The sequence below is a fragment of the Coturnix japonica genome, chromosome 15 (genome assembly GCF_054131305.1).
Source record: "Coturnix japonica strain WE chromosome 15, WE-NBRP24, whole genome shotgun sequence".
Lineage (NCBI taxonomy): Eukaryota > Metazoa > Chordata > Aves > Galliformes > Phasianidae > Coturnix > Coturnix japonica.
In genome coordinates this window covers 10,824,451-10,850,380 of record NC_140677.1, presented here as the reverse complement: position 1 = coordinate 10,850,380, position 25,930 = coordinate 10,824,451, and the positions used below count along the sequence as shown (strand labels likewise).

Sequence of the window (25,930 nt, the reverse complement as noted above, 5' to 3'; positions counted from 1 at the left end):
TTGCAGCTTTTAGGGTTCCCTGCACAGAGATGCTGCTGGGCCCAGGGCGATGGCAGAGCATCAGTGTGCCCAGCTCTGCCCGTGCACCAGTGACCCTGAGCTGCTCTGCCAGCGCCGGGCCCAGGGCCAGCGGCAGAACCCTTGGCAGACCCCTCCACTCTCTGATTAATGAAGCCCCTGCCTAATTGGGACAGGCCGTCTTGCCTTCATTAAGCGAGCTGTGATGGGAGGAGGGTTTGTGGATGGCCCTGACCTGGGGTGAGGCCCACGGCCATGGGGCAGTTGGAGGACACCTGTGGCCATGGTGACCTTTGAAGCAGATTTAGGGGCCCCACAAGGGTTGGCTGCAGAGAGGATTGGGATGATCTGCTCACGTTGCCTGTAAGAGCAGTGGGGCACCTCCACTCCTCCCCTGCTCAGAACAGCGGGTGTATGGGAAAGCTGCCTGCAGCTGCCCTGAGCATCCCTGCTTGTTGGCAGGTGACACTGCCCCAGCCCCTAGAGGTGAGGTGACCCCTCACCAACCCCCTGGAGCCCACGGGAAGATGCCCCTGGAACCATGCTGGCACCGGGAGAGGAGCCCCCAGGCTGCTGTCCTCACATGGGGCCAGCAGGGCACAGCTGCACAGGGTGCTGGGAAACAGGGAGCTGGCATGGGACATGCTGGTGCCCATCAGCATGGGTCAGCCCAGTGGGAACAAGCAGTGGCTGAAGGATGGGGCACACTGATGGACCACACATGGCCCTGCCGTAGGTGGGAGGCAATGCTGGGGCAGTGCCGGGGCCCCAGGTGTCCCCCAGCTCACCACCTCGCTGAGCATCCTCTCCTGCAGTCATCCCAGCGGCACTTCTCTGTCTCTGGGACACTTCTCAGTCGCTGCATCCTCCGCTCTCGGCACCAAGAGGCGGTGCCCAGGACAGGAGCGATCCCACAGCCGCCGCCCCCCGCCCCATGGGGGCGCAGGAACCATCCGAGCATCAGCCGGGATGGAGACACTGTTAGGAAAAGACTGCCGGGCTCAGGGGGCCCTTTTGGTTCCTCTCTGAGGCCTCTTTTGGAACTCGCGTAGAAACCCCCCCCCCCCCGAGGGTCTGAACCGGTCCCGGTCCCGGCGTGGAGGGCTCTTCTCTCTCATTCCCGGGACATTTTGGGATGAAAAGCGGGAAAAAACGCACCTTCCTGCCTTGATCCCGCCCTCCCAAGGGAGCGGGTGGGAAAAGCCCTTTGGGGTGGGGAATAGCGGGGGGGGGGAGGCGGGACAGGGCGGGAGCCGCGGCACTACCCCCCCGGCGGCGGCACCGCCGAGCTCCGGGCCGCCCTGATTAAAGGGGCGGGAGCGCCGGGGGCCGCCTGGGCACGGCACGGCTCGGCACGGCTCGGCACGGCTCGGCTCGGGGCGGCCCCACGCGGGACGAGGTGGGTGGCGAAGCCGCGAGCTCCGGGAGCGGCCCCCCCTTCCCCCGTGCTCTCAGTCCGGGTGGGGGACAGCGGAGGGAGTCGGGGAGGTGGGGGGGGGTTTCCCACGCCTTTGCGCTCGGGCATCCGTGGGTCACCGGCTTCGCTTTGGACTCGGCCGGGCCGTGCTGGGGCTGGCACACGGGGCGGGCGAGGTGCTGTGCCCGGGCACGGGGCCGGATCCCCCCCGCAGCTCCGCAACCGAGTGCGGGAAGCGGCGCCGTGCGGGTACTCGTGGGAAGCTGCTGCCCTCCCCGTCCCCACGGGATCGTGCCCTTCCTGGAGACCTCGCTTGTGCCACCCCACTGCATGTAGGGCAGGAGTGCTGGGGTGAGTGTAGGGCGGGCACGAGGAGGCAGCAGTACAGGTTTGTGGGGTCACAGCCGGCACGCAGGTTGGCAGGCTCCTGTACTGCCCTACTGTCCTGAGCTCTAGGCATCAGTGGGGTCACAGCTGGGCTGGGTGCGATGGGGAGGGATGGAGTGGAGTTGGGTGCTGGGCATGTGGCTCTTGTGCTGGGACTTTCCACCTAGCTCTGCTTTCTCAGACCCAGTGCAGTACTCTGGACACAGCCTGGGGCAGGGAACCCGAATTGACGGGTACTGCTGCTGTGCCATGCCCAGCCATGCCCACATCCTGCAGTGGGCAGCTCTGCAGGTTATCCGTGTTTACTTTTTCGATGTGATGTTATGGCATTTCACTCCTTTTTATTGCTTCTGCCCAATGCATCCATCACCACCGTGCCCAGAGGTATGGGGCTGGCACAGGGTGGTGGCTGTAGCATCTTCTCCTGCTGTCCTGCAGGGCCCCACCATGAGTGGGAGGCTCCTACTCCTCGCCCTGCTCCTGGCCCCCCAGGCTGCTGCCGTGCAGAAGAGGAGCCAAGGTGAGTGCTGAGTACTGGGTACCACTATAGGGCCTGCAGCAGGGTGAGAGGGGCTCTGCTGCTCCTCCTTGCTGCAGCACCCTAAACTTCAGCTTGAGGAGCCCTATGGGAGTGGGCACTGATGTGACGTGAGCTCAAGAAGGGACAGATCTGGGGGTCCACAGGGCACAGGGGGCTGATGTGGGTACCAACCAGTGCTGTCCCATAGTGGTGTGCGAGAATGTGCTGGAGGCCGACATCGCCTTCCTGGTGGACGGATCATCCAGCATTGGCAGGAACAACTTCCGTGCCATCCGCACCTTCGTGGAGGACCTGGTGTCACCCTTCGTGCACGTGGTGGGCGAGAAGGCAGTGCGCTTCGCCGTGGTGCAGTACAGCGACGATCCACGGTGAACCCCGGGGATGGGGCATGTGGGGCTGCGGGACCGTGGGGCTGGGAGGTTACGTGTCCTCATGTGTCCTCATGTCCCCAGGGTGGAGTTTGGCTTCTCCCAGCACACCAATGGCACAGGCATTCAGAGGGCCATCCAGCAGCTGAGCTATAAGGGTGGCAACACACGGACCGGTGCTGGGTTGCGCTACGTCTCTGACAACTTCTTTGGTCCCACGCAGATGCGGCCCGGGGTCCCAAAGGTATGGGGGTGGGGAGTGGCATTTGGGACATCCCAGAGGGATGCGGTGGGTCCATGGGGCTGAGGCTCATGGCTCTGCAGATCTGCATCCTCATCACGGATGGCAAGTCCCAGGATGATGCTGAGCAGCCGGCGCTGAGGCTGAAGAGCCTGGGCATCAAGGTCTTCGCTGTGGGTGAGCAGATCCCGGGTGTGCCCATTGGTATCCGTACCCCTGAGTGATGGGCTCCCCCTGGAGCTGGGCTCTGCCCTCACCCACCGTTCCTGTCCCCTTCAGGGATCAAGAATGCCGACCGCAAGGAGCTGATCCGTGTGGCCTCGCTGCCTACCGACTCCTTCTTCTTCTATGTGGGTGACTTCAAGCTGCTGGGGACACTGGTGCCACTGATGACACGCAGGGTGTGCACAAGCTCAGGGGGAACGCTACGCACCCCTGGTAGGAGAGCTTCAAAAGAGGGCATGGGAGCTGCCTTAATGCCTTCTCCTCATGCACCCCAGAGCTGACAGCCCCATGTCCCTCCACAGATGGACCAGGTCATGCTGGTCCCTCCAACCTGGAGGTCCTGGAGCACGGCCCCAATGTGCTGCGCATCCGCTGGAGCCCGGCCAGTGGCCCCGTCACAGGCTATAGGGTGCAGCATGTCCCACTGACGGGGCTGGGGCAGCCACTGGCGGCTGAGAGGCAGGAGGTGAGTGCTGCCCTCTGCCCGCTCAGAGTGCCTGGTGCCCACCAGCATCAGGGTGACACTGCTCCCACCCAGGTGAGCTTGGGTCCGCGGGAGACAAGCACTGTGCTGCGGGGGCTGCGCGCAGGGACGGAGTACCTGGTGACTGTCGTTGCTCAGTACGCCAACAGCGTCAGCGAGTCGGTGTCTGTGCGGGCGCGTACCCGTGAGTACCTGGTGGGGATGGGGGATACAGGTAGGTGCTGGCTGCGCGTGGCTCACACTTGTCCCCCTGCTGTCCCCAGAGAGCCGTGGCGGTGTGCAGCAATTCCATGTGGCCGAGGCTGGGCCGACCTTCCTGAGGCTGGCCTGGCAGCCCGGCCCCGAGCCACCCCAGGGCTACATCCTCAGCTACACCACGCCAGGTAAGGGGACATGACGTGCCCCACAGGCACCTCTTTGGGGTAGCTGTGTATGCTGCAGCACCTGGCGGCCCCTCCCCATCCCTGGGCGCTGCCCTGGCCCCCGTCCCAGCCTCACCCCGTGCTCCCCACCCCTGGCACCGCCTGGCATCCCCAGGGCAGGGAGCTGTACACACCCCTTCCCTGCCATACACCTGCCCGCACCCCTCCGTGTCCCCCCCAGGAATGCCCCAGGGCGAGGAGAGGAACCTGGGGGCTGGTACGCTGTCGGCCACTCTCAGCAACCTGCGCCCCAACACTGAGTATGTGGTGACACTGCGGGCACGCTATGCACAGCAGCCTGCAGCCACCGCCACCCTTACTGCACGGACACGTAAGCACCACGCAGCTGTCCCCGCATGGGGGTATCACCATGGGGGTACAAGGAGATGAGATGGCACAGCCTATGGGTCCCTTTTGCAGAGGCAAGCACGGAGCAGACGCTGCGGACCAACATCCTGAGCCCCACGTCCATCCAGGTGCTCTGGACTGCCATCCATGAGGCCCGTGGCTATCGCCTGGAGTGGAAAAGAGCCACAGGTGGGCTCACAGCACCTGGTCCCTGACATGGTATGGGGTCAACAGCCCATGCTTACATTGCCATTCCCACAGGGCTGGAGCCCCCCAGGACGGTGTCTCTGCCCAGCAGTGCCAGCACCTACCAGCTGACAGGGCTGCAGCCGGGCACTGAGTACCGCATCACCCTGTACACGCTGTATGAAGGCGGGGAGGTGGCCACCCCCGTCACCACCTTCCAGACAGGTGAGCCCAGACCAAGACATCGTGCATGGCATCACTATAACAGAGCCATGGGACCTCCAGCTCGCTGGTCCAAACTTGGGAGAAAGTTACATTGGTGCCACCCTGCAGGTGTGGAGGTGCCAGTGGGCACAGTGTCGGATCTCCGTCTCATTGAGGATTTGGGCAGGAGGGTGCGGCTGGGCTGGACCGCTGTCCCCGGAGCCACTGAGTACAAAGTGACAGTGCGCAACACCCAGGGTGAGCCGGCGGGATGGGATGGAGCCATGGTGCCATCATCGCTTGGCATCCCCTGTGGCACTGAGGGCCCCGTGGCACAATGCTCCCTGTAGATGGCACTGAGAGGATAAGGCGCGTGCCAGGCACACAGACAGCGCTGGAGCTGGGTGACCTGCGGGAAGGCGTCACCTACCTGGTGCGTGTCTCAGCCCTTGTGGGCAGCCGGGAGGGCAGTGCTGCTGCACTCAGCATCCATGTCAGTAAGTGCACGTGGTAATACCCAGCCCTGCATTGCGGTGGTCACTTGGGATGTCTCCATGCTGATGTCCCGATGCCATCGGACATGCAGAGTTCCCGGCAGTGGGCAGTGTCTCAGAGATGCGGGTGACGGAGGCCGGCCCCAACCAGCTGAGGGTCACATGGAGGGGGTTGCCAGGTGCCGGGGGGTACCGGCTGACATGGAGGGACAGCGATGGTGAGTGCAGGGCTTGGAGGTGATGCGGTGGTGCCATGGGAGCTCTCCCCATCTCGGCTGTCTCTCCCAGGTCAGGAGCAGTCCCGCTTCCTCCCTGCCAACCCAACTGCCTTCACCATTGAGGGGCTGCGAGCTGGCACTGTCTATGCCATTGGTGTCACAGCCATCATTGATGGCCGTGAGGGTCCCCCGGTCACCACCATGGGGAGGACAGGTGAGGTGTGCCCTTGCCTGCTGCTGTCAGCTGGTGCCAGCTGCCTTGACAGCAGGTGACAGTGGTTCTCCCTGTGTCACAGCAGCTGAGCAGGTGGGGACAGTATCCCGGCTGGAGGTGCAGTCATCCAGGAGCAATGTTGCCCGTGTCACCTGGGTTGGTGTGCCAGGAGCCACAGCATACCGTGTGGTGTGGAGCCGTCGGGATGGTACCGTAGGATGGGAGCAGGGGTGGGGATGGCAATGATGGTCGCACGAGGGCTGATGTGTGGCTCTTGGCAGGGGGCTCGGAGAGGAGCCAGCATGTTCCAGGCCACATCAGCTCCTTTGACATCCCTGACCTGGAAGGAGGAGTCTCCTACACTGTGAAGGTCACAGCACTCATAGGCAACCGTGAAGGCAACCCTGTGTCCATCATTGTCACCACCCGTGAGTACAGGGTTAGGAAACGGCACACAGGCGTGGTGGGCACCTGTGTCCTAACATCTGCCCATAACCCCCACAGCGGAGATGGCCCCAGTGCTCCCTGTTAGCAACTTCCAGGTGACAGAGGCCTCGGAGCATCGCCTGCGCCTCGCATGGGTGCCAGTGTCTGGCAGCAGCGGGTACCGCCTGGTCTGGCGCCCAGCTGAGGGTGAGTGTGCCCAAGCCGTGTATCCCCATGCCAAACCCTGGCCACTCACCTCTCTGTCCCCACCAGGTGGCCCTCAGCGCAGCCAGCAGCTTCCAGCCACTGCCAGCTCCTACGACCTGGGAGGGCTGGAGCCAGGACGGCGTTACCATATCAGCATCACCAGCGTGGTGGGCAACCGGGAGAGCGCGCCAGTCACCATCACCACTGCCACCGGTAAGGGATGTGTGGTGCTGCAAGGAGGTTGGGATGGAGGAGAGTGATGAGTGTGGGAGTGGGATGGGAACTGCCCCATGGGCTGGAGCACCCTATTTCCTCTCAGCAGCCTCTCCAAGCCATGCCACCAGCCTGCGAGTGACAGAGGTGCAGAGAGACTCTGTGACACTCTCCTGGACCCCTGTCCCTGGTGCTTCTGAATACGTCCTGTCCTGGAGTCCCCCTGCAGGTGAGGCGGGTACATGTCCCTGAGTGGGGGGCAGCAATCCCCAGGGGTCTCACTGTCCCTATCGCCCTGACTATGGGTGCAGTGGGTGGTGAGGCGCGGCGCGTGGTGCCGGGCACTGCCAGCTCCCTACAGGTCCCTGGGCTGCGCCTGGGCCAGCGCTACACCTTCACCATCCGCCCGCTTCTGGGGAGCACACCTGGTGCTGAGAGCTCCGTCAGCGAGCGGCCAGGTATACAGGTTGGGATGGGTGTTGGAGGGGGTGGGGTGCTGATGTCTCTGCTCCACCTTGCCCCTTCCCTCACAGTCTGCAGGGACGCCCGAGGGGACATTGTCTTCCTGGTGCATGGCACACGTGACAGCGCTTCTGGTGCTGACACTGTCCGCACGCTCCTCTCCAACACTGTCACTGCCATGGGCCACCTGGGCCCTGATGGCACCCAGGTATGAGGCTTGCATGGTACCAGGGGGCTTGGGACAGGGGGATGACAGTGCCAACATCTGTTCCTTTCCCTCACAGGTGGGCCTGGCCACATACAGCTATCGCAGCCTGCCCTGGTTGCTCCTCAACCGCTCCAGCGAGCTGCCCGCTGTGCTGGAGCAAATCCGCACCATGCGCTACGAGGAGCCCAGCGGCAATGCCATTGGTGAGGAGATGTGCTGGGGCTGGGCCAGGAGCCAGTGGGACCTTGCTGACCCCCCCATCCTCTTGTCCTCTCTCCAGGGGCAGCCATCACCTTTGCTAGGACCTACCTGCTGAGCCCTGGTGCGGGACGGAGACGTGGTGTGCCAGCAGTGCTGGTGGTACTGGCCGACGGCCCCTCTGGGGATGATGCCATCACTGCTGCTAGGGATGCCAAGGCAGCAGGTGAGTTTGGACAAGGGTCCCTGTGGTATGGGGTCCTCATGGGATGAAGTCCCCGTGGGATGAGGTCCCCTTGGGCGCTCCAGCAAGATGCTGAAGATGCTATTGGTGCAGGGGTCCAAGTGCTGGCAGTGGGCTTGGAGGGGGCAGACCAGGAGCAGCTCCGGCGCATGGTCAGTGGTGAGGACCCACGCTTTGTCTTCCGCAACCGTGGTGCCCTGTCAGAGCTGGAGGGAGAGCTCACTGATGACCTCTGCACCATCATCTCCACCCGGGTGAGAGACTGGGGGCTGCCCGGGGCTGGGGAGCAGACCCCATAGAGCCAAGGTCTTTCTCTTCCACACTCACATTTCCTCCTCTTGTCTCACCAGCCAGAGCCGGAGCCAAAGCCCTGCACTGTGCAGTGCCCCAAGGTGAGTATTCCTGGGCCATGGGGGCTCAGTGTGAGTTGCCCACCTTGCCCACAGTGTGGGACTGAGCTGGAGGCAGCTGCTGCAGAGGAGTGCAGCCTCTCAGCTCTTCTCTCCATCCCGTTGCAGGGAGAGAAGGGGGACCCTGGCATGGCAGTAAGTGTTTGGGATCCCCTACAGCTGTGGGTTAGGGCAGGGCTGTGTTCCCCCCAAACCCAACTTGCAGCAGTCCTTGGTGAATGCTGATGGCTGTCTTTGCCTCTGCAGGGGCCGCAGGGGCGAGTGGGGCAGCCGGGCCCCCCTGGAGAACCGGTAAAGTCCTGATGGGTATCGTGGGGGGAGATGGGGAACAATGCTACAGCCCCTGTGTCCCCTTGTCCTGCTGCGTGGGTGCTGGGGAAGGGATCCATACAGCCCTCACCACAGTGGTGGATGGAGGAAGAGTCCCTTAGCCACTGCCTGTCACCAAGTCTGTCCTCTTTGCTGTCCCAGGGCCGCCATGGATTGCCTGGCCCTCCAGGACCTGTAGGACCACGAGGGCCACCGGGAGAGAGTGTTGAGCAGCCGGGCAAGAAGGGGGACAGGGTGAGTGCCCCCTGTATCTGCGCATCTTGGAGTCCCAGGCACAAGGACTTCCTCCCAACCATAGCAGGAGAGGGGGGACGTGGGAGGAGTCTGACCCTGCTGTGATGCTCCTCTCTCCTGCAGGGCTACCCTGGAGCTGATGGGCGGCCGGGGCTTCCTGGCCCCCCTGGGAACCCTGGGTCCCCTGGCCAGCCGGTGAGTGTGGATGTACCCATGGGTTTGCTGGTGCTGATCAAGCCTCAACCAATGGGCTCTATCCATCCATCAGCCTCTCCTGCCTGCTCCCTAAGTTATCTTCCTACCCCTTCCCTGTGCTGGGGCTCTGTCTTATTGGTGGGATCATTGCTGTATTCATGCCATCCCATCCCAATGCATACCATCCCATCTCAACCTGTGCCATGCCATGCCATGCCATGCCATGTCATCCCATCCCTGCTCCCCTGACTGGCAGAGACAATACTTTCACCTCTTGTTCTGCTGTTTTCCAGGGCAACCAGGGCATTCCTGGCCCCCGAGGGGATCCTGTGAGTATGGCCGCCCTCCTCCCAAGCCCCATGCCCCCAAGGGCATCCTTCTCACTCTCATTCATTTCCAGGGACCGCGGGGAACAACAGGGCATCCTGGCTTGAAGGGGGAAAAGGGCGAGCCGGTAAGTGATGGGCAGAGGGCTACAGGGGGACATCTTATCTCTTCTGCCTCCTAAGCTTGGCACTGGGGAGAGACATGGCAGGGAGCACGGTGGCACTGATTTTCTTTTTTTGTTGTTGTTTTTTAATTGCTTTTCCCTCTCATTCAGGGAGAGCCCAGAGTGATCGTGGATGGAGGACAGGGGTTGCCAGGACGGAAAGGGGAGCCTGGCACACCGGTATTGATGGGGCTGTGCATGCTGGGAGTGTCCACCAGTACTCCTTGCCCGTGCTGCATCCCATGCTCATAGAGCATCTCCTTCCTCCAGGGTAGCCCTGGTTCCCCTGGCAACCCTGGTCCACGAGGTCCCTTCGGTGACCCAGGTCCTCCAGGTCCCCTTGGGCCAATGGGGCCACCAGGACCTCCAGGAGACTCTGTGAAGGTATGTCCCAGCTGGCACTGTGTGGGGATGGAGGGACAGCCGGCACCTTGAAGCTGCTTCCCATGCAGAGCTCCTGGTCCTGCATGGCTGTATTCATTGTCTGTGACCCCCATATCATCCATCCTTATCATGAGCATAGCACGTGCCCTGACACTGCTGCTGATGTGCTCTGCCCATCATTACTCCCATCATTTGAAGGCAAGGTGGGGGGGGGGGAGTGGTCAAGAACAGAGCCCATCCCCACCCTTACCTGTCCTCTTTTACCTTGCAGGGGGAGAAGGGTGATCGAGGGGAGAGGGTAAGTGACCATGTTTGCCCGGTACTTCTGCCTACCAGGGCACTGGAAAGGGCTGAGCTATGGGGCTGCCATGCAGGAGCTCAGCCCTCTTTCCATAGGGACCCCCTGGACTGGTCGATGGGACAGTGCCTCAAGGGGAGCCAGGCCCCCCGGTGAGTGCTGAGCTCGGGGGGGAGCAGGGCTGTGAGTCCCCCCAGGGGCTGAGCTGTGCCCCTTGCCAATCTCTTCCAGGGTCCACCTGGGGAGCCCGGCCCACGGGGACTTGCTGGTACTCCTGGACCCAAGGGTGAGAAGGTAAGAGGGAGCCAGGGCACCCCTGGATCTGCGATGGGGACAGATAGTCCCATCTCATGGGCACACTGCTGGCTTCTTCACCTTGCAGGGTGATGGTGAGGAGGGATTCCCAGGGCCACCTGGACGCCCAGGGGACCCTGGAGACCGGGTGAGTGTCATGGACAAGGCAGGGTGGGCAGAGCATTAACCCTGATTGGGAGGTGACGACTCTCTGCCCTCCTCTGCAGGGCCCACGGGGACCTCCAGGGGAGCAAGGCAGGAAGGTGAGTGTTGAGAGGATGCTCTCATGATGCACCCCAATCCCCCATCTCCTCCGTGGGGAGAAAAGGGATGTGGGTGCTGTGCTACTCCCTATGCCAGCACCCAACACTGTCTGTCTTCTTCCTGCACCAGGGAGAGCGTGGGGCACCAGGAGAGCTGGGAGAGATGGGCCAGAAGGTGAGGTGGTGTTGATGTGTGGTTGGACACTTTGATGGCCTCTGTGGGCCCTGTGTTCCACATGGCATTGTGCCCCTGGGAGGCTGCCAGGGGTCTTGAGTGGGACCAGGGGCTCACCATGGGGTCCTGGCGGTGGGAGGGCAGCTGCCTGAGTTGTTCCTCTGCTTCACTCTGCAGGGAGACCGTGGTGCGCCTGGCCCTGAGGGTGAGAAGGTAGGTGGGCACCAATGGCCATGGTCATGCCCTTCGTAGGGGCACCTTCCTCTTCCTCTTCCTCTTCCTCTTCCTCTTCCTCTTCCTCTTCCTCTTCCTCTTCCTCTTCCTCTTCCTCTTCCTCTTCCTCTTCCTCTTCCTCTTCCTCTTCCTCTTCCTCTTCCTCTTCCTCTTCCTCTCCTCCTCCAGGGTGAGACAGGAGCTCCGGGACGACCAGGACCATCAGGCAGAGAGGTGAGTGTGGGTACCCAGAGCACTGTGGGGTGGCTGTGACACAAGTACTTGTCCCCAGGCACTGCCAACCACTGAGTATCCTCTCTCTGTACCAGGGAGTACCGGGACCAGCCGGGCCACGGGGCGAGAAGGTGAGGGAGAAGCAGGACCTGGGGCTGGGTTTGTGAGGAGGGGATGGCACTGACTCTGTGTGTCCCCAGGGTGACGTGGGAGCACCCGGTGAACCTGGCAAGCCGGTAAGTGCTGCTGCGTGGCAGCCCAACCCATTCCTGGCACAAGGAGTGGTGGCTGCACCCAGCGCTGTCCTTGCTGCTTTGTCCCCAGGCTCCCAGCGTGACCAGTATCAGAGGAGAGAAGGTAACCTTGTCCCTGACTTTTGGTAGTGTCCCCAAGGCACAGCTGGGATGGTGGCATGGCACAGCAGTGCTGGATGCTGGCACTGTGGGGATGCCCATGCTGATCCTCAGCTGCAGCATGGGGATGGGGAATTGGGGAGTGGGGCTAATGGTGCCATTTCATCTGCTCCAGGGTGACAGAGGATTTCCAGGACCAGAGGGGCCTCCTGGACCCAAGGGCAATGTAGGAGAGAGGGGTGCCCCTGTGAGTACCTCGGGCTGGGCAGGTGCTGGAGCACACAGCCCATCTGGGATCTCCTTGCAGTGCCCTGGTGCTGGTCCCACTGTTCCAAGCTGCTTCCCTTTGTCTTTAGGGTGTCCCTGGCCTGAGTATCCCAGGACCAGCTGGTCCCAAAGGCGAGCAAGGCGAGAGGGTGAGTGCACATAAATGCATGGAGCTGGGCACTGATCTCATGCCCAGGTCCCCATTAACACACACTGTCCTTCTGCACCTCCCAGGGCATCACTGGCCTCACTGGCAGGAGCGGCCCCAAGGTAATGGCATTGCAGGAGACTTCACTCCTTTGTCCATCTGTCCATCCTTCATGGGCTACTGAGCTCTTCTCCCCCTGGTCTCCCCCCTGACTCTTTCCCCACCAGGGTGATGCAGGGGAGCCAGGTGAGAAAGGTGAGCCAGGCAGAGTGGGTGCACCAGGACAACCAGGGCAGCGTGGCAAGGAGGTAGTGTGCGGCCAGGGACAGCAGGAGATGCTATAGGGATGCTGAGGCCCCAAGAAATGGGGAACAGCACAGAGGGATGCTGGTGACTTGTTCTCTTTTCCCCTGACCTGTGCTATAGGGTGAGCGTGGAGAGAAGGGTGATGAAGGCACCCCGGTAAGTAGGAATCCTTTGGAGCACTGTCCCCCTGCTGCCCCCAGCCCACTCATCCCATCTATCCCTCAGGGTGAAGCAGGTGTGCCTGGCAAACCTGGAGACAGGGGCCCACGGGTAAGTTCTGGTCTGGTGAGGACCCTGGGCCAGGGGAGACCCTGGTGTTCTTGAGTGGCCCAAGGGTAACACACACCTCCCCATGCCACCCAACTAGGGGCTGCCTGGGTACCGCGGCCCCCCTGGAGAGAAGGGCGACCTTGGAGACCCAGGTCCTGAAGGCAGAAATGTGAGTGCCACCGCATGAGTGCCTGTGGGTACCCCCTTACCCCATGGGTACCCCCTCACCCCATGGGTAACCTCATCCCCCGTGTACCCCATCCCCCTTCTCACCCACCCCTCTCCACAGGGCATTCCTGGAGCACCTGGCACCAAGGGTGACCGTGGGGAGCCGGTGAGTGTCACCCACTCAGGAGCCAGCTCTGCACCCCCTTCCCAACACACACCAGGTCCCATTAATGCATTTGCTCTCTTTTCTTTCAGGGCCCCCCTGGACCCCCAGGACGAGCTGTAAGCTGTACCCTCCCCCTTCCCTGCCAGCAGGTTTGTGCCCGCTTTGATGTCCCCTCTCTGCTGCACAGGTGGATGTGGGGCTTGGAGGAGCAGGAGAGAAGGGTGAGAAGGTAAGAGCCGAGAGGTGATGATGTGATGCTTTTCTGTGGGACTGCAGCATTGCAGTGCCTCTGACCACTGTGCCATCCCTACCAGGGGGATGCCGGGGATCCAGGCGAGGACGGAGCAAAGGGGGCCAAGGGCGAGAGTGGCCCCCCCGGACTGCCAGGAGTGAGGGTAGGTGTGGGGTGACCTGGAGAGCCATGGTGGGCCCTGGGGTTGTGCCCACCATTGTCATGTATCTCTTGCAGGGCATTGAAGGCCCCCGTGGCCCCCCCGGCATGCGGGTGAGTGCCCCTTCTCCTTTTCCCATGCTCAGCCCCACTTGGGGATGGAACAGTGCTTACTCCACTCTCTTCCTGTAGGGTGACCCTGGGGACCGAGGCTTGCCTGGAGAGAAGGTAAGGGGGATGGAGGCTGCCCACCACCCCCTGTCCCTTAGTGCAGCCCCAGCCCTCATGCACTGCTCTGTTTCAGGGGGAGCGTGGCCCACCGGGGCTAGATGGCCGCAATGGGCTGGAGGGAAAACCTGGCCCCCCAGGACCTGCTGGGCTGAGGGTGAGTGATCTGGAGTGGCACTGGAAATGGGAACAGGGGATGAAGGTGGTGGTGGGGCAGAGTTGTCCCACTGCATGTCTGCTGGAGATGCTCATGGGATGCTCACCTGCTCTTCACCTATAGGGGGACCCAGGGAAGCAGGGGGACCCTGGCCGAGATGTGAGTATCTCCTGGGAGCATGGGTGTGTGTTCTTTTCCTGCTGGGGTCATGACACTCCTGCTTCATGCCCCTTGGTCACTGCCCCCCATGCCGTGCCATGCCACCATGCCCGGCTGAGCTCTCACCTCCCATAGCAGAGGCTGTGTCCTGCTGCTGCCCTGTGCCTCCCCACTTCTCTCCCTGCAGGGGCTGCCTGGACTGCGGGGGGAGCAGGGACCGCCTGGCACAGTAGGACCACTGGGACCACCTGGTATCCCTGTGAGTAACAGCCCCATGTGCTATGGAGACATCCTGCATTGTGCCTTGGTCCCAGCTCTTCTGGGGGACATCTGTAGGAGCTGGGACCCCATGACTGCCCATGCTGGGGACTCCTCTCACTGCCTCTCCTTCCTCCTAGGGAAAACCCGGTGATGATGGCAAACCTGGTCTAAATGGCAAGAATGTGAGTAGAGCATGGGATTTGGCTTTGGGGAGCTCCTGGGGACACTGAGGGCTGGCAGCCCCAAATTGACACAGAGGCGAGGGAGGCATGTGGCACAGGGTCCCTGTGCCCTGGGGACTGACCCTGTCCTACCCACTACTCGTGCTGTGGGTGCTGGTTCATAACGTCCATCCCCAGGGAGAAGATGGGACGCCAGGAGAAGATGGGAGGAAGGTGAGGAGCGGAGCCCTATACGGTCCCCATTGGTGTCACCTCTCGAACTGGGGACAGCATCATACTGAGGTTTTTGTTTCTCCTCCATGTTAGGGAGACAAGGGTGATGCTGGAGCCCCCGGCAGAGATGTGAGTAGCCCTGTGCAGTGGGTTGTCCCCAGTGGGGACAGGCTGGGACAGCACCTGGTCATTGAGTGTGACACCACTCTCTTGGCAGGGCCACAGCGGTGCCAAGGGCGAGCAGGGGGACAGAGGCATGCCAGGCCTTCCTGGCCCCCCTGGTGTTCCCGGTGTCCCAGGGCAGGTTGGCCCCCCAGGCCAGGTTTGTTGTCCCTAAGCCCTAACTGCCCCGTGGTTCCCTTGAGGCATTGCCCCATGTCCATGGGTGCCATTGTGTCCTGTCTGTACCTTCCAGGGCTCACCCGGCCTCCGTGGGATCACCGGACCGAAGGTAAGTGTCCTCCAGTCTGGAGGTCTGTGGAGTATCCATGCCAGAGGGAGTGAGTCCTTCAGGGATCCTATGGCTGGGCATCCTGGTCCTGCTCCCCCTGACTGCATTGCTGTATTTCAGGGAGACCCAGGGGAGCCAGGGCCACGAGGGGAGCCGGTGAGTACCCAGCACTGAGCACTGTGGGAGAAGCACGGCCTCTCCCAGGCAGTGTCCTGTAGCGTTCACTCTGAAACCTACTGAGCACAGCAGCAGCACTGCTCACCTCACCCACGGCACATCCCGTTCCCTCTTGCTCTGCAAACTTAGGGGCGGCCTGGAGTCAGCGGAGAGCCTGGGACTGCAGTGGTGAGTTCCCCACTGGGCTGGGACATCAGCCCTGGAGGACCCCAGAGCCCCAGTGGAAGAAGCAACACAATAGGCTTCCTTTTTCATGTCCTTTTATTGTAGAACATCGAACGTAGCCTGGAAGCCCTTGGCATCAAGGTATGGGGTGGACGTGGGGATGGGGCCAGGTGCTGGTGAGAGACCAGAGGGGCATGGGTTGGGGCACTGGGTCTGGAGTGCGTGACTGCTAATCACTGCCTCTTTCCTCCCTTCCAGATCTCATCTCTGAAGGAGCTGACGGGTGCCTATGATGGGAGCTCGGACTCCTTTCTGCCCGTGTCCGAACGGCTGCGGGGGCAGAAGGGCAGCCGGGGGGAACCAGGGGAGAGGGGTCCCCCAGGCCGGGAGGTGAGCACTGTGGTGCTCCAGGGGGGGCACTGCTCTGCTCAGACTCATTGCCACCTTCCCCCTGCCCAGCTGGTTCTGAGACCTGAGCCCTTCTGAAGCCCCCCCAGCCCTGGGATGCATCATGGGGGCTCACAGCTCCCTGCATCTTGGGGTGCCCACCCCACATCCTGGTATGCTTTTTTGCAGGGTTCTTTGGGATTCCCTGGTGAGCGAGGACCCAAAGGTGACAAAGGGGACCAAGGTGCCCCTGGTCCTCAGGGCCCTGCAGGACGGGCTGTGGGTGAGCGGGGCCTGGAGGGGCCACCAGGGCAGCCGGGGGAGCCAGGCAAGCCGGGCATCCCAGGGGTGCCAGGCCGGGCTGGAGAGCTGGGGGAGGCTGGGCGTCCTGGTGAGAAGGTGAGTGTGGGGCTGTGGGTGGGCGGACATGGCTTCCAGGCTTGGGGAGCTCCATGAGCCCCCTCACTTTCTTTTCTGCAGGGTGACCGGGGTGAGAAGGGTGACCGGGGTGAGCAGGTGAGCTGTAATGGGAGTGCAGTCCCCTCTGTCCCTCTGCTCTCCATAAGACTTGGATATGCCCCATGGGCTGAACATTTTGGGGATGCTCCATCTGTTTTCCTTTTCACCAGGGCAGAGATGGCTTGCCAGGCCCCCCAGGACCCCCAGGGCCCAAGGTAGGTGGTGGATGCTGCTGGGGACTGTCCCCAGGAGGTGCCAGCAGATGCCTCCAGGGATGGGTGTTTGTGTCTCGTCCCTTGGCATGGGGGCTCGGGAAGGGTTGTGCCACTGGGGGACCTCTTTGGGGTCCCCTGGATGCCAACCCTGACCACACTGTGCCCACAGGCAGATGCAATGGAGGGCAGCCTGATGGGCTTCCCAGGCGAGCGTGGTCCCCCCGGACTTAAGGGAGTGAAGGTGCGTGTCCAGGAGAAAGAAGGGCAGAGATGGAGCCAGAATCTGAGTTCTTTACAGAAGGACAATGTGATAACTGCCAGCTGCAATGAGATGGGAGAGTGGGTGGGCAACCCAAACTGCAGCAGGTGGGTCTGATGGTGTCTCCATCCTCTTCCCTTCAGGGTGAGCCTGGTGCCGAGGGCGAGCGAGGACCCAAAGGAGATAAGGTCTGAGTGTAGTAAGTCTCATGTGGCTCCTCTGCTTCTCTGTTCCTCACACTCCCTTTCTGGGCTCAGCATCGGTCTCTGCTCTCCCCTCTTCATGTTCTGCCAACAGGGTGACCCCACAGAATGAAGCCCTGGGCAGGGGCACAGCTGGGGACATCCCTCTCTGGGTGCAAGCGGGATGTGAGGGCATGTGGAGGACAGGGACATCCCTGCCTGCAGCACAGGTCCTACAACTCTGCACCTCTCCCCACATCAGGGTGAAGGCGGGTCACGGGGCGAGAGAGGAGAGCCTGGCGAGAAGGGCAGGGATGGCTCTCCAGTGAGTATGGCACCAAATCTCCATTCTTATCCCTCCATCATCCTTGTCATCTCCATCCCCACCACATCCTGCATTGTCCTTGTGGTTTCCACCTCTCTATCATGTTTTCCACCACCCCAGTGATCTCCATCTGCATCTTGTTCTCCATCACCCCCATAGACTCCATCTCCATCATCACGTTCTCCATCCCCATTATGGTCTCCATCCTCATCACAATCAACATCAACCCACCCCATTGTCTCCATCTCAATCACTGCCCTTGTTATCCCCATCTCCATCCTCATCACCACTATTGTCTCTACCATCTCCAGGGCCTCCCAGGAGAGAGGGGTCTGGCTGGCCCTGAGGGGAAGCCGGTGAGTGTGGCTGCAGGGGGCTGAGGGCTGGGAGGGGTGGGCAGATCCCATGGTTGCACAGCAGTCACCACCAGCCCCATTGGAACATTCATATGTTGTTTGCATCCTTCCCTCCTACACAGGGTCCACAGGGCTTTAGAGGGCCCCCTGGTCCCTCAGTAAGTACCCCCGGGTGGGTACTGCATGGTGACACTGTGTTCATCCCCAAGGGAGCTTTAGGGGCAGGCAGGGCTGCTTGGACGTGGTGTCTGTAATGTGCTTCTTTGCAGGGCTTGCCAGGTTTCCCCGGTGTGCTGGGCCGCCCGGTAGGTGTCTGTCCCCAGCATGTCCCTGCCTGGCTCCTGCTCGGTGTGTGCTAGGCATGGTGCATCCTGTTGGGAGCTGGCCAGGCTCATCTCTGCATGGCATGGGTGCTTCCCAGAACCACTGTGCACCAGGGGCATCCTGACCACATCTCTCCCTCCTTTCCAGGGCAATCAGGGAGAGCCAGGGCCACCAGGACCTCCGGTAAGGAGACCCTTGTGTCACATGCAGGGCACTTCCCTGCAAAGGGGACTTGGGGCAGGTGTCCCCGCAATGAGTGGGAGTGATAGTCATGGGATGGCACTGTCCTGGTACCTTCTCCCACCCTATAGGGCTGTGCCACCAGCGGACACTGCTCTGAATGTAATGTCCCCTTGTCCCCTGCAGGGTGCTGCTGGCCCACCAGGGAGCCAGGGTCCAACTGGGATGAAGGTATGTCATTGCCATTGTCATTATCACCTTCATCATCTCCATGTTTGGTCTGGTGCAGGAGAGTGATGTCATGCCTGCATTGGGGGCTGCAGGGAGAACTTGGGGTCTGGCCCCTCCTAGAGGCACTCAGGGCTCAGGATACATGGGGATACAGCTGTGATGGTGGTGGCAGGGAAATGGAGCAGCAGCACTGACATGGGTTCTGTCCCCACAGGGTGATCCAGGGGAACCTGGTGCCAGCATCCGGGTGAGCCTCCCCAAAACCAACCCCTGCCTGGGGACAGCTGAGCTACCGCTGCCTCAGAGAGATGTGCCAGTATGGCATCTCCTCCCTGATCCCGCTGTTACCTTTCAGGGATTGCCTGGTCCCCAGGGCAGCATAGGGCTGCCTGGCCCTCCAGGACCGCCCGGTCTGGTGGTAGGTGCTCCCAGCACACTCCTCAGGAGCAGCCCTTCCCACTGCCTCAGCTGTGGGTTGATTTCTGGTTTTGTGTCCATCACAGGGCCCACCGGGTGCCCCTGGGCTGCCAGGACAAGTGGTAAGCACATGCTCTACAGAGCTGCCCTCAGCCCTGGGGTATCCCAACCCCATGGCTGCCTGGCTGTAGGATTTGCTTAGCCTCAGCTCTGCTCTCACACTCTGCAGGGGGAGAGTGGCAAGCCAGGTGTGCCTGGGCGGGATGGTGTGCCAGGGAAGGACGGTGAACCAGGGATGCCTGGGAAGTTGGTATGACATCCAGTGCCATCACACTGTGGCTGGGGGCTCAGCACAGGCTGCAGAGCTGGGGCTGAGGGCTGTGTGCTTTGTGCCAGGGCATGCCAGGACCATCAGGCCCTACTGGCCCCAAAGGAGAGCAAGGGGATGCGGGAGTGCCGGGGCAGGTGAGTGCTTCCTTGCAGCTTCCCCTGCTCACCAGGACTAGCAGGTGACCACAGCCCCACTGATTGCTGTTTCTCTCCCCTTTGCCCCAGGGCATCGTTGGCCCTCCTGGTGCCAAGGGCGAGAAGGTAAGGAGTGGGGTGTGCATTTAGGGGGGACCCTCCCCATAGCAGGCAAAGGTCAGTGTCTGACCCCATATTGCTGCAGGGTGAGCCAGCGCTGCTGGAGGGCGTGCTGCTGGGTGAACCGGTGAGTTGGTGCCTATAACCCCATCCCTGTGTCTCCCTGGGCTGAGGCAGACTTCAACACTGCTCTCCCATCCCCAACACTGCTCTCACTCTCTAGGGCTCCAAAGGTGCCCGAGGTTTGCCCGGCCCCAAGGGAGAGAAGGTGAGGAGGGTGCCATGGGAGTACCATGCTCTCTTGGGTTCTAGCTGTCCCCACTTTCCCCACCTGACACCCACACCTGCTCTTTGCTTCTGTCCTCCTACCAGGGGGAGCCTGGAGGAGCTGGGGAGCCTGGAGACCCCGGTGAAGATGTGAGTAGAGGATGTGGAGGAGAGCTGATGGGATCACATCCTTACCCTGTGTCCTGATGGCTCTGTGTGTTTGCAGGGAGCCAAAGGATCATCTGGAGTCAAGGGGGAAAAGGTGAGAATCCCCATCTCAAGTGCTCAGCCAGCCCTGTGCTCCCAGGGGTGACTGTCCCCATGCTCTCTGACACCACACAGGGTGCTCCAGGTGTAGGTGTGCGGGGACCACCAGGACAGGATGGGCCTCCAGGCTTGAAGGTATGCCCTGCCTTATCCCTGGCCCTATGTCCCCTCCTCTTCCATCTGAGGAGGCTGTTTCCCTGGGCTGTCTTTTTCCCCATTGCTGCAGGGTGACATCGGTTTGCCAGGACCTCCAGGACCCCCAGGCTTAGCGGGCATCGCTGGGGCACCAGGACAGCCAGGTCTGAGAGGGGACAGTGGGCAGCCTGGCCCACCTGGAGCCCCTGGAGAGAGGGTAATGGCAGTGGGCTTGGGCAGCACTAGTGAGGGCTCAGCAGCCCCATTCCCTGCCCTGACCTCTGACACTGCTGTCCCCCCACCAGGGTGTGATTGGCTTCCCTGGGAGAGATGGTGCTGCAGGACCACCCGGACCCCAAGGTCCCCCAGGGCCAGCAGTGAGTATGGGGCTGCAGCATTCCCAGCGTGGGTGCAGGTTCCCTCCCTGGTCCTGTGCTGGCTCAGGGGGGAGATGGGGTCACCAGCCAGAGCACCTGGCACAGCCCTCCCATGGTTCACTCACCCCTCTCCTTTCTTTTAGGGCATACAAGGGGCCTCGGGGCTGAAGGGTGACAAGGTAGGACTGGGGGCAGCCCTATGGCACAGGGATGAGGGGCTGATTCTCTCGTGGGGTGCTGCTGCTCCCCTTTGGCTGATGCCGAGCTCACTCTGGGTGATGGCATCTAGCAGCCTGTTCTGTGCATGTGGGGCAATGCAGGGGGCATGGGATGTGCCCTGGCATGGAGGGGGGATGCATCTGGGGTCATGGGAGCTGCTGCTGCTGAGGGGAACAAACTCTTGTGTTCCCCCCACAGGGTGACCCAGGAGCTGGGCTGCCAGGAGCCAGAGGTGAACGTGGAGACCCAGGACCACGGGTACGTAGCACCACACCACCTGGGCACTCCCGTGTCTCCACCATGATGGTACCCCCCAGACCCACCCCTCACACCTCCCCTCCTGTTTGCAGGGTGAAGATGGGCGCCCAGGGCTGGCAGGCGACCGTGGGCCAATGGTAAGTACCACTCAGCTCACCACACTCCCAGCTGAGCCCTCCGTCCCCCCAACCATCATCCTCCTTTATCCAACAGGGCTTGCCTGGGAACCGAGGGGAGCGTGGGGACAAGGTAAGGAACCTCTTTTGGGGCTGGGGAGCCAGGGAGGGGAGTGCTCCCACCCTTGTGACATCTCACCATGCCCTCCTTGCAGGGAGACATCGGGGCCGTGGGGCCCAAAGGAGACAAGGTGAGACCTCAGGGCTGGGGCAGGGAGCAGCAGTGCTGTTCCTCCCCAGCTCACACCCACCTCTCTCCTGCATGCAGGGCGATACCGTTGTGGTGGAGGGGCCTGCTGGGGCAAGAGGCAGCAAGGGGGAGCCGGTAAGAGCTGGGGGTCTGCTGAGGGATCCTGCCTGAGGGGGCACATCCACCCCATGGACCCCCATGTACCTGCCCAGGTAGGAGATCTCTCCTCCACACCCCAATGACCCCTGATACCACCCTTCTGTTCTCCCCTCTGCAGGGAGATCGTGGCCTAAAGGGCACTGAAGGGGACAAAGGGGACAAGGGGGAGCAGGGAATGCCCGGAGAGAAGGTATGGGGCGGGAGGGCAGGGCTGGGGAGTGGGGAGCTCGTGGTTGGCAGTGGCTAGAGGGACCAAAGAGCATGACAGCATCCTTGTGCTCCATGTGAATCCATGCCTCGGGCTCAGTGCTGGGCATCCTGGCAGCGTGTGGCCCTGCATTGGCCAAAGCTCTTCCTCCTGCCCAGTGCTGATCTGGGGCTGTGCTTGCAGGGTACAAGGGGTGAACCAGGTGAGAAGGGCTCCGCAGGCTTCCCTGGGGCACGCGGCCCTGGTGGGCAGAAGGTAAGGAGTTGGGCACCCTATTCCACTGTGGGGTCCCTTGCTGCCCAGCAGCCCTGACCCCCGTCTTTGCTGTTGCCTTTACCAGGGAGAAGTTGGTTTGCCAGGGGAGCCTGGAGAGCCGGTGAGGAGCTGCGTCTCTGTAGCACTGCCATCCCACTGTAGGGCAGGAGTGGTCCTCATCATTCTGTGTGCTTCCTGCAGGGTCTGCCTGGTCGGGATGGCATTGCTGGAGCACGAGGAGAGAAGGGGGACATGGGGCCGCTGGGCTTGCGTGGCCCCAAGGTGGGTCATTCCCTGTGCTCCGTGGCCAGGACAAGTTCTGACTTTATGTGGCTCTGACTCCCTTTATCCCTGCAGGGTGAGCGGGGCATGAAAGGTGCCTGTGGCCTCGATGGAGACAAGGGTGAGAAGGTGAGAGGATTACCATTCTGCAGCCAGGACCTCAGCCCTGCAATGTGTTCACACAGACCCTGGTCACAGGGTCAACCCTTGCTCCTGGGGGAGCTACAGGGCTGAGGACTGACCTTGCTTTGCTCCTGCAGGGAGAGCCGGGACTGCCGGGGCGCTCGGGGCTGCCAGGAAGGAAAGGAGAGCCGGTAAGCACCATGCCAGGACTGTGCTACAAGGAGGACATGAAACCAGGGGCTCACAGTTGTCTGCTTCAATCCCTAGGGAGAACTGGGATTGTCGGGAGCACCTGGCATCCCTGGGAAGGAGGGACTCATGGGACCCAAGGTAGGGCAGTGGGAGGCTGTGCTGAGACCTCAGGAATGGCCCCTCAGGGCTGCTCCCAAAGAGCTCCTGCTGCCTGTGCCTTCCTCTCTACAGGGTGACCGTGGCTTCGATGGGCAGCAGGGAGCCAAAGGAGACCAGGGAGAGAAGGGAGACCGGGTGAGCTGTGGGAAGAGGCAGCATTGGTTACACTGCATTGCTTTTACTGGGATCAAGCCTTGTCCAAAGGGCTCTGAAGCTCCCAAAAGTGTCTACTCTGGGCTGTAGGTATGTGGACGTCTCCATCCTGACCCTCTGCTCCATTACAGGGTGCACCAGGCATGATCGGTAACCCCGGCCCCCGGGGCAGTGATGGTGCTCCCGGCCCCCCTGGTCCCCCAGGCAGTGTTGGGCCACGAGGTCCCGAGGGCATGCAGGGCCAGAAGGTGAGTCTCTGTTGCCCAAGAGGCCAAGGATTGGTGGCACAATGAGCTGTGTCCTGGACCTATACCTCTCCCACCAGCCCAGTAGCTTTGGGGACCTCCCTGTGTCACCCTGCTCAGGGAGGGTTAGGAGCAGGGGTTTGGGACCCCTGTACTGGGGCTGGGCTGGATCCAGATGGGATGTGACCATGTTCTTTGCAGGGGGAGAGAGGCCCCCCCGGGCAGGCAGTGATGGGGGCCCGTGGTGTGCCTGGTATCCCCGGAGAACGAGGAGAGCAGGTGGGTAAGCCCAGCCCTGCCCAGAACAGACCCAGTGGTACAGCTCCCAGCCCTGCTCTGTTTGTCCTTAGGGCAGTCCTGGTGCTGAGGGACTCCGTGGGGAGAAGGGGGATCCGGGCATGACGGTAAGGGGCTGTCAGTATGGGACCAGCAGGTGGGAAGGGGCACTGCATCCATCCCACTGCAGCTGATGGAGCGTAGCACACCTCCAGACTCTGCTCTGAGCCTTGGGAAAGCTTTTTCCTATCTCTAATTGTGCATTATTTGCTCCACCACTGGGCAGGAGGAGGAGATCCGCGCCTTTGTCAGGCAGGAGATGAGCCAGTATTGTGGTGAGCACCTCACAGCCACCCTGGGTTTGAGGGCTGCCCCATACAGCCCCTCACTCACCCCCATCCCATCTCTCCTGCAGCATGTGGAGGGCAGCTCCCACGGCGCTTGGATTCCCGTGAGCACTCAGGTTGTGTTTCTGTTCTTCTCCCCACACCCTTGCCCGGTTTAGAATTTAGAGTAGGTTCATAGAATATCCCAGGTTGGAATGGACCCAAAAAGATCATTGTGTCCTGCTGGGATGTGGGTTGCAGTGATGGGTGGGATGGGGTGCGGGGTCCTGGCACAACTGGGTGCTTTGTCTCCAAGGAGGATGGGGGACTCGGCCCAGGAGCATCCTTAAGTCTGCCCATGGAGGAGGGAGAAGCGTCCGCCAGGAGAATGAGCACAGCCAAACAGGTGATGGAGAGTGTGGAGCTGCAGCCAGGTGCACTGGAGCACTGCCTCCATGAGCCTGGCAGTGCCACCTCCCTGTCAGGAGTTGCACTGTGCTTCCCAGGGCACTTCTGAGCTTCCAGGGAATGGGGCATCCCCAGGAACCCCTCCCTAGGCAGTTCTGGGCTGTTCTGCACCTGCACGGGGGTTTCCCATGTCTGTGCTGTCCTTCCCTCCCAGATCACTTCCCCCATTACCCACCCACCGAGCCATTCCCAGATCTCAATGCTCACGTCGTCCCCGTGCTTAAAGTGTCGCATGCGGAGGAGGAGGAGGGTGAGTGCTGTCCCTGTGTGGTTTGTTCCTTTTATCCCCTCTCTGTGTGTTGCAAGCCCTGTGCTCACAGGTACCCACATGGCCATGGGATAGCTCAGCAGTGCTGCACTCATGGCCAGTGTTGTCTGCAGGGCAGGACAGGCGTGTTGTCGTTGACACCAATGACCTGGAGTACGAGAGCGTGTACGGGGAGGAGGAGGACTATGACACAGCTCTGGATGCAGACAGCTCGGAGCAGCTCGCAGAGGATGGTGAGCTCCCTGTGCCCCATGGGGCACCAGGCATGGCACAGAAGATCCCTCAGTGATCTCACTGTTGTGCTATGTCCCTGCAGCTGAGCCCTGCACCCAGCCCCTGGAGGAGGGGGGCTGCCAGCGGTACACGCTACGCTGGTATTACAACCAAAGAGCCGCCGAGTGCCGGCCCTTCGTCTACAGCGGCTGCCAGGGCAATCTCAACCGCTTCAGCAGCCAGGAGGAGTGTGAGCTCCACTGCAGGCAGCGCATGGGGACAGGTGGGAACAGCAGGGCTATCAGCTCCAGCAGCATCACACCTGGTGCTGTGCTTGGTGCCACCTCGCCTCCCCCCGCAGGTGCTGGCAGTGGGGAAGGACGGCAGCCGGAGGCGTAGCGTGGTGATCCCTGCAGGAACATGGTGCTATTTCTGATGTCTCTTCTTGTTGCTCATGGGTTTTTCCCTTTACATCGGTTCTATTTCCCGTTAAAGGTGAAATTTCTATCAAATGGGAACACAACCTCCCCATATGCCTTTTATCTGCTTTCCAAACCAGAGCTCTCTTGGGGGTGTTGGTTTAATTTTTAACTTATTTGCTGCCAATGGGACAGCTCTTGGCCCCATGTTCCTTCTTTGGCCACCCAGAGCTGAGAGTGGGCACAGTTGGGCCCCTTCCCCAAACCCAACACCTCAAATCCCCAAGGCTGTGTGCTGCCCTCATCTCCCTGTTGGGCTCCCAACATGCAACCACACAACCTGCTCCATTTGAATGAATTTCACCTTCACCCCACCTGGGACCTGGTTCCCTTTTTGGGGTGCGATGGTTTGGCAGAGAACTGCAGGAGGGATGGAGGCATTCTCCATGTGCCACCCTCCAGCTCATATCTCTGCCTGGAAACTGGGACCCACCAGGGAGACCCTGAGGATGGTGCTATGTTAGAGGCAGTTCCTGCTCATCAGGAAGGTGACGCTGGCTCCTCCGCAGCCTAGATGCACTGCTGCTCTGTGTATATCTGTATACAGCGAATGTATATGTGTACCAATGCAGGGGTGGGACATGGTATTAAAGATGTACTCATGGAAGGATGTTGTGCCTCTCTGTATGCTACAGGGTCCGAGGCAACACAGCCAACCTGACCCCTTGTCTCTGGCTCCTGCCTGCAGTGCCCGCTGGCTGCCCTCCTGCCCTGATGCCCCCTATCCCTGTGCCCTGTCCCTGTGCCTTGCTGACGCACATGTGCCTACAACCCACAGGCACGTGGGGCTGTGGTACAGCGTGAATCAGTGCCCCGGTCTAATTTTGGCCACTATGCCATGCTGGGGGCTGAGTTCCTGTCCTGTCTCCAGAAGGAAGAACAGAGTCCCATTTATTTCCTCTCTCTCCACCACCCCACAAGCACAAGCACTCCAGCCCACAGCAGAGCCTATGAGCAGGCTCGGTTCTATAGAGCAGCAGTTGGTTGGATGTCCAATGTGAGATAATT

The 25,930-nt window shown here is 61.5% G+C and overlaps 1 protein-coding gene across 8 annotated transcripts; it reads left to right on the top strand.

Moving 5' to 3' along the window:
* Positions 1-1,258: 1,258 nt before the first annotated feature.
* Positions 1,259-25,529, top strand: COL7A1 (collagen type VII alpha 1 chain). 8 transcript variants are annotated; one of them, XM_015875073.2, is made up of 118 exons: positions 1,259-1,417; positions 2,261-2,342; positions 2,551-2,731; positions 2,816-2,975; positions 3,056-3,149; positions 3,252-3,410; positions 3,500-3,663; positions 3,736-3,865; positions 3,945-4,064; positions 4,285-4,434; positions 4,524-4,640; positions 4,713-4,862; positions 4,971-5,099; positions 5,192-5,338; positions 5,428-5,553; positions 5,624-5,767; positions 5,853-5,975; positions 6,049-6,195; positions 6,272-6,400; positions 6,467-6,613; positions 6,720-6,842; positions 6,925-7,071; positions 7,147-7,283; positions 7,360-7,486; positions 7,564-7,707; positions 7,819-7,979; positions 8,076-8,117; positions 8,244-8,270; positions 8,382-8,426; positions 8,607-8,699; positions 8,823-8,894; positions 9,188-9,223; positions 9,295-9,348; positions 9,496-9,564; positions 9,655-9,768; positions 10,040-10,066; positions 10,165-10,218; positions 10,298-10,360; positions 10,449-10,508; positions 10,588-10,623; positions 10,754-10,798; positions 10,976-11,011; positions 11,201-11,245; positions 11,341-11,376; positions 11,446-11,481; positions 11,570-11,602; positions 11,774-11,845; positions 11,955-12,014; positions 12,100-12,135; positions 12,241-12,321; positions 12,440-12,475; positions 12,545-12,589; positions 12,687-12,758; positions 12,879-12,923; positions 13,013-13,039; positions 13,111-13,152; positions 13,238-13,318; positions 13,393-13,428; positions 13,507-13,542; positions 13,619-13,699; positions 13,823-13,858; positions 14,046-14,117; positions 14,257-14,301; positions 14,479-14,514; positions 14,608-14,643; positions 14,732-14,836; positions 14,930-14,965; positions 15,086-15,121; positions 15,272-15,310; positions 15,413-15,448; positions 15,566-15,697; positions 15,884-16,093; positions 16,175-16,210; positions 16,324-16,368; positions 16,538-16,609; positions 16,771-16,815; positions 17,072-17,134; positions 17,446-17,490; positions 17,760-17,795; positions 17,962-17,997; positions 18,181-18,225; positions 18,440-18,472; positions 18,581-18,643; positions 18,729-18,764; positions 18,872-18,952; positions 19,039-19,107; positions 19,198-19,233; positions 19,313-19,354; positions 19,451-19,495; positions 19,600-19,644; positions 19,721-19,756; positions 19,837-19,896; positions 19,988-20,113; positions 20,202-20,273; positions 20,417-20,452; positions 20,691-20,750; positions 20,843-20,887; positions 20,964-20,999; positions 21,082-21,117; positions 21,195-21,251; positions 21,394-21,465; positions 21,667-21,738; positions 21,824-21,859; positions 21,940-22,020; positions 22,096-22,149; positions 22,281-22,334; positions 22,411-22,473; positions 22,567-22,629; positions 22,779-22,895; positions 23,094-23,171; positions 23,243-23,296; positions 23,455-23,503; positions 23,584-23,631; positions 23,811-23,900; positions 24,117-24,212; positions 24,344-24,463; positions 24,547-24,726; positions 24,805-25,529. In XM_015875073.2, the coding sequence occupies exons 2-118, from the start codon at positions 2,270-2,272 to the stop codon at positions 24,840-24,842; spliced, it is 8,823 nt and encodes a 2,940-aa protein (XP_015730559.1). In that variant the 5' UTR covers positions 1,259-1,417; positions 2,261-2,269; the 3' UTR covers positions 24,843-25,529. The 8 variants fall into 8 exon arrangements, 7 of the variants coding, with proteins under 7 accessions (XP_015730559.1, XP_015730557.1, XP_032303166.1 ...); XM_015875071.2 differs by having other exon boundaries at positions 5,850-5,975; positions 6,723-6,842; XM_032447275.2 differs by lacking the exon at positions 17,760-17,795 and adding an exon at positions 17,613-17,648 and having other exon boundaries at positions 5,850-5,975; positions 6,723-6,842.
* The last annotated feature ends 401 nt before the right edge of the window (positions 25,530-25,930 follow it).

Excerpts from the sequence above, each read along its gene's own strand:
- COL7A1 (XM_015875069.2), top strand. The coding sequence starts at position 2,270 with ATGAGTGGGAGGCTCCTACTCCTCGCCCTGCTCCTGGCCCCCCAGGCT. Across the intron at positions 9,224-9,294 it reads CTGGCCCCCGAGGGGATCCT|GGACCGCGGGGAACAACAGG; the intron begins GTGAGTATGGCC and ends ATTCATTTCCAG. Across the intron at positions 18,953-19,038 it reads CAGGGATGCCTGGGAAGTTG|GGCATGCCAGGACCATCAGG; the intron begins GTATGACATCCA and ends GCTTTGTGCCAG.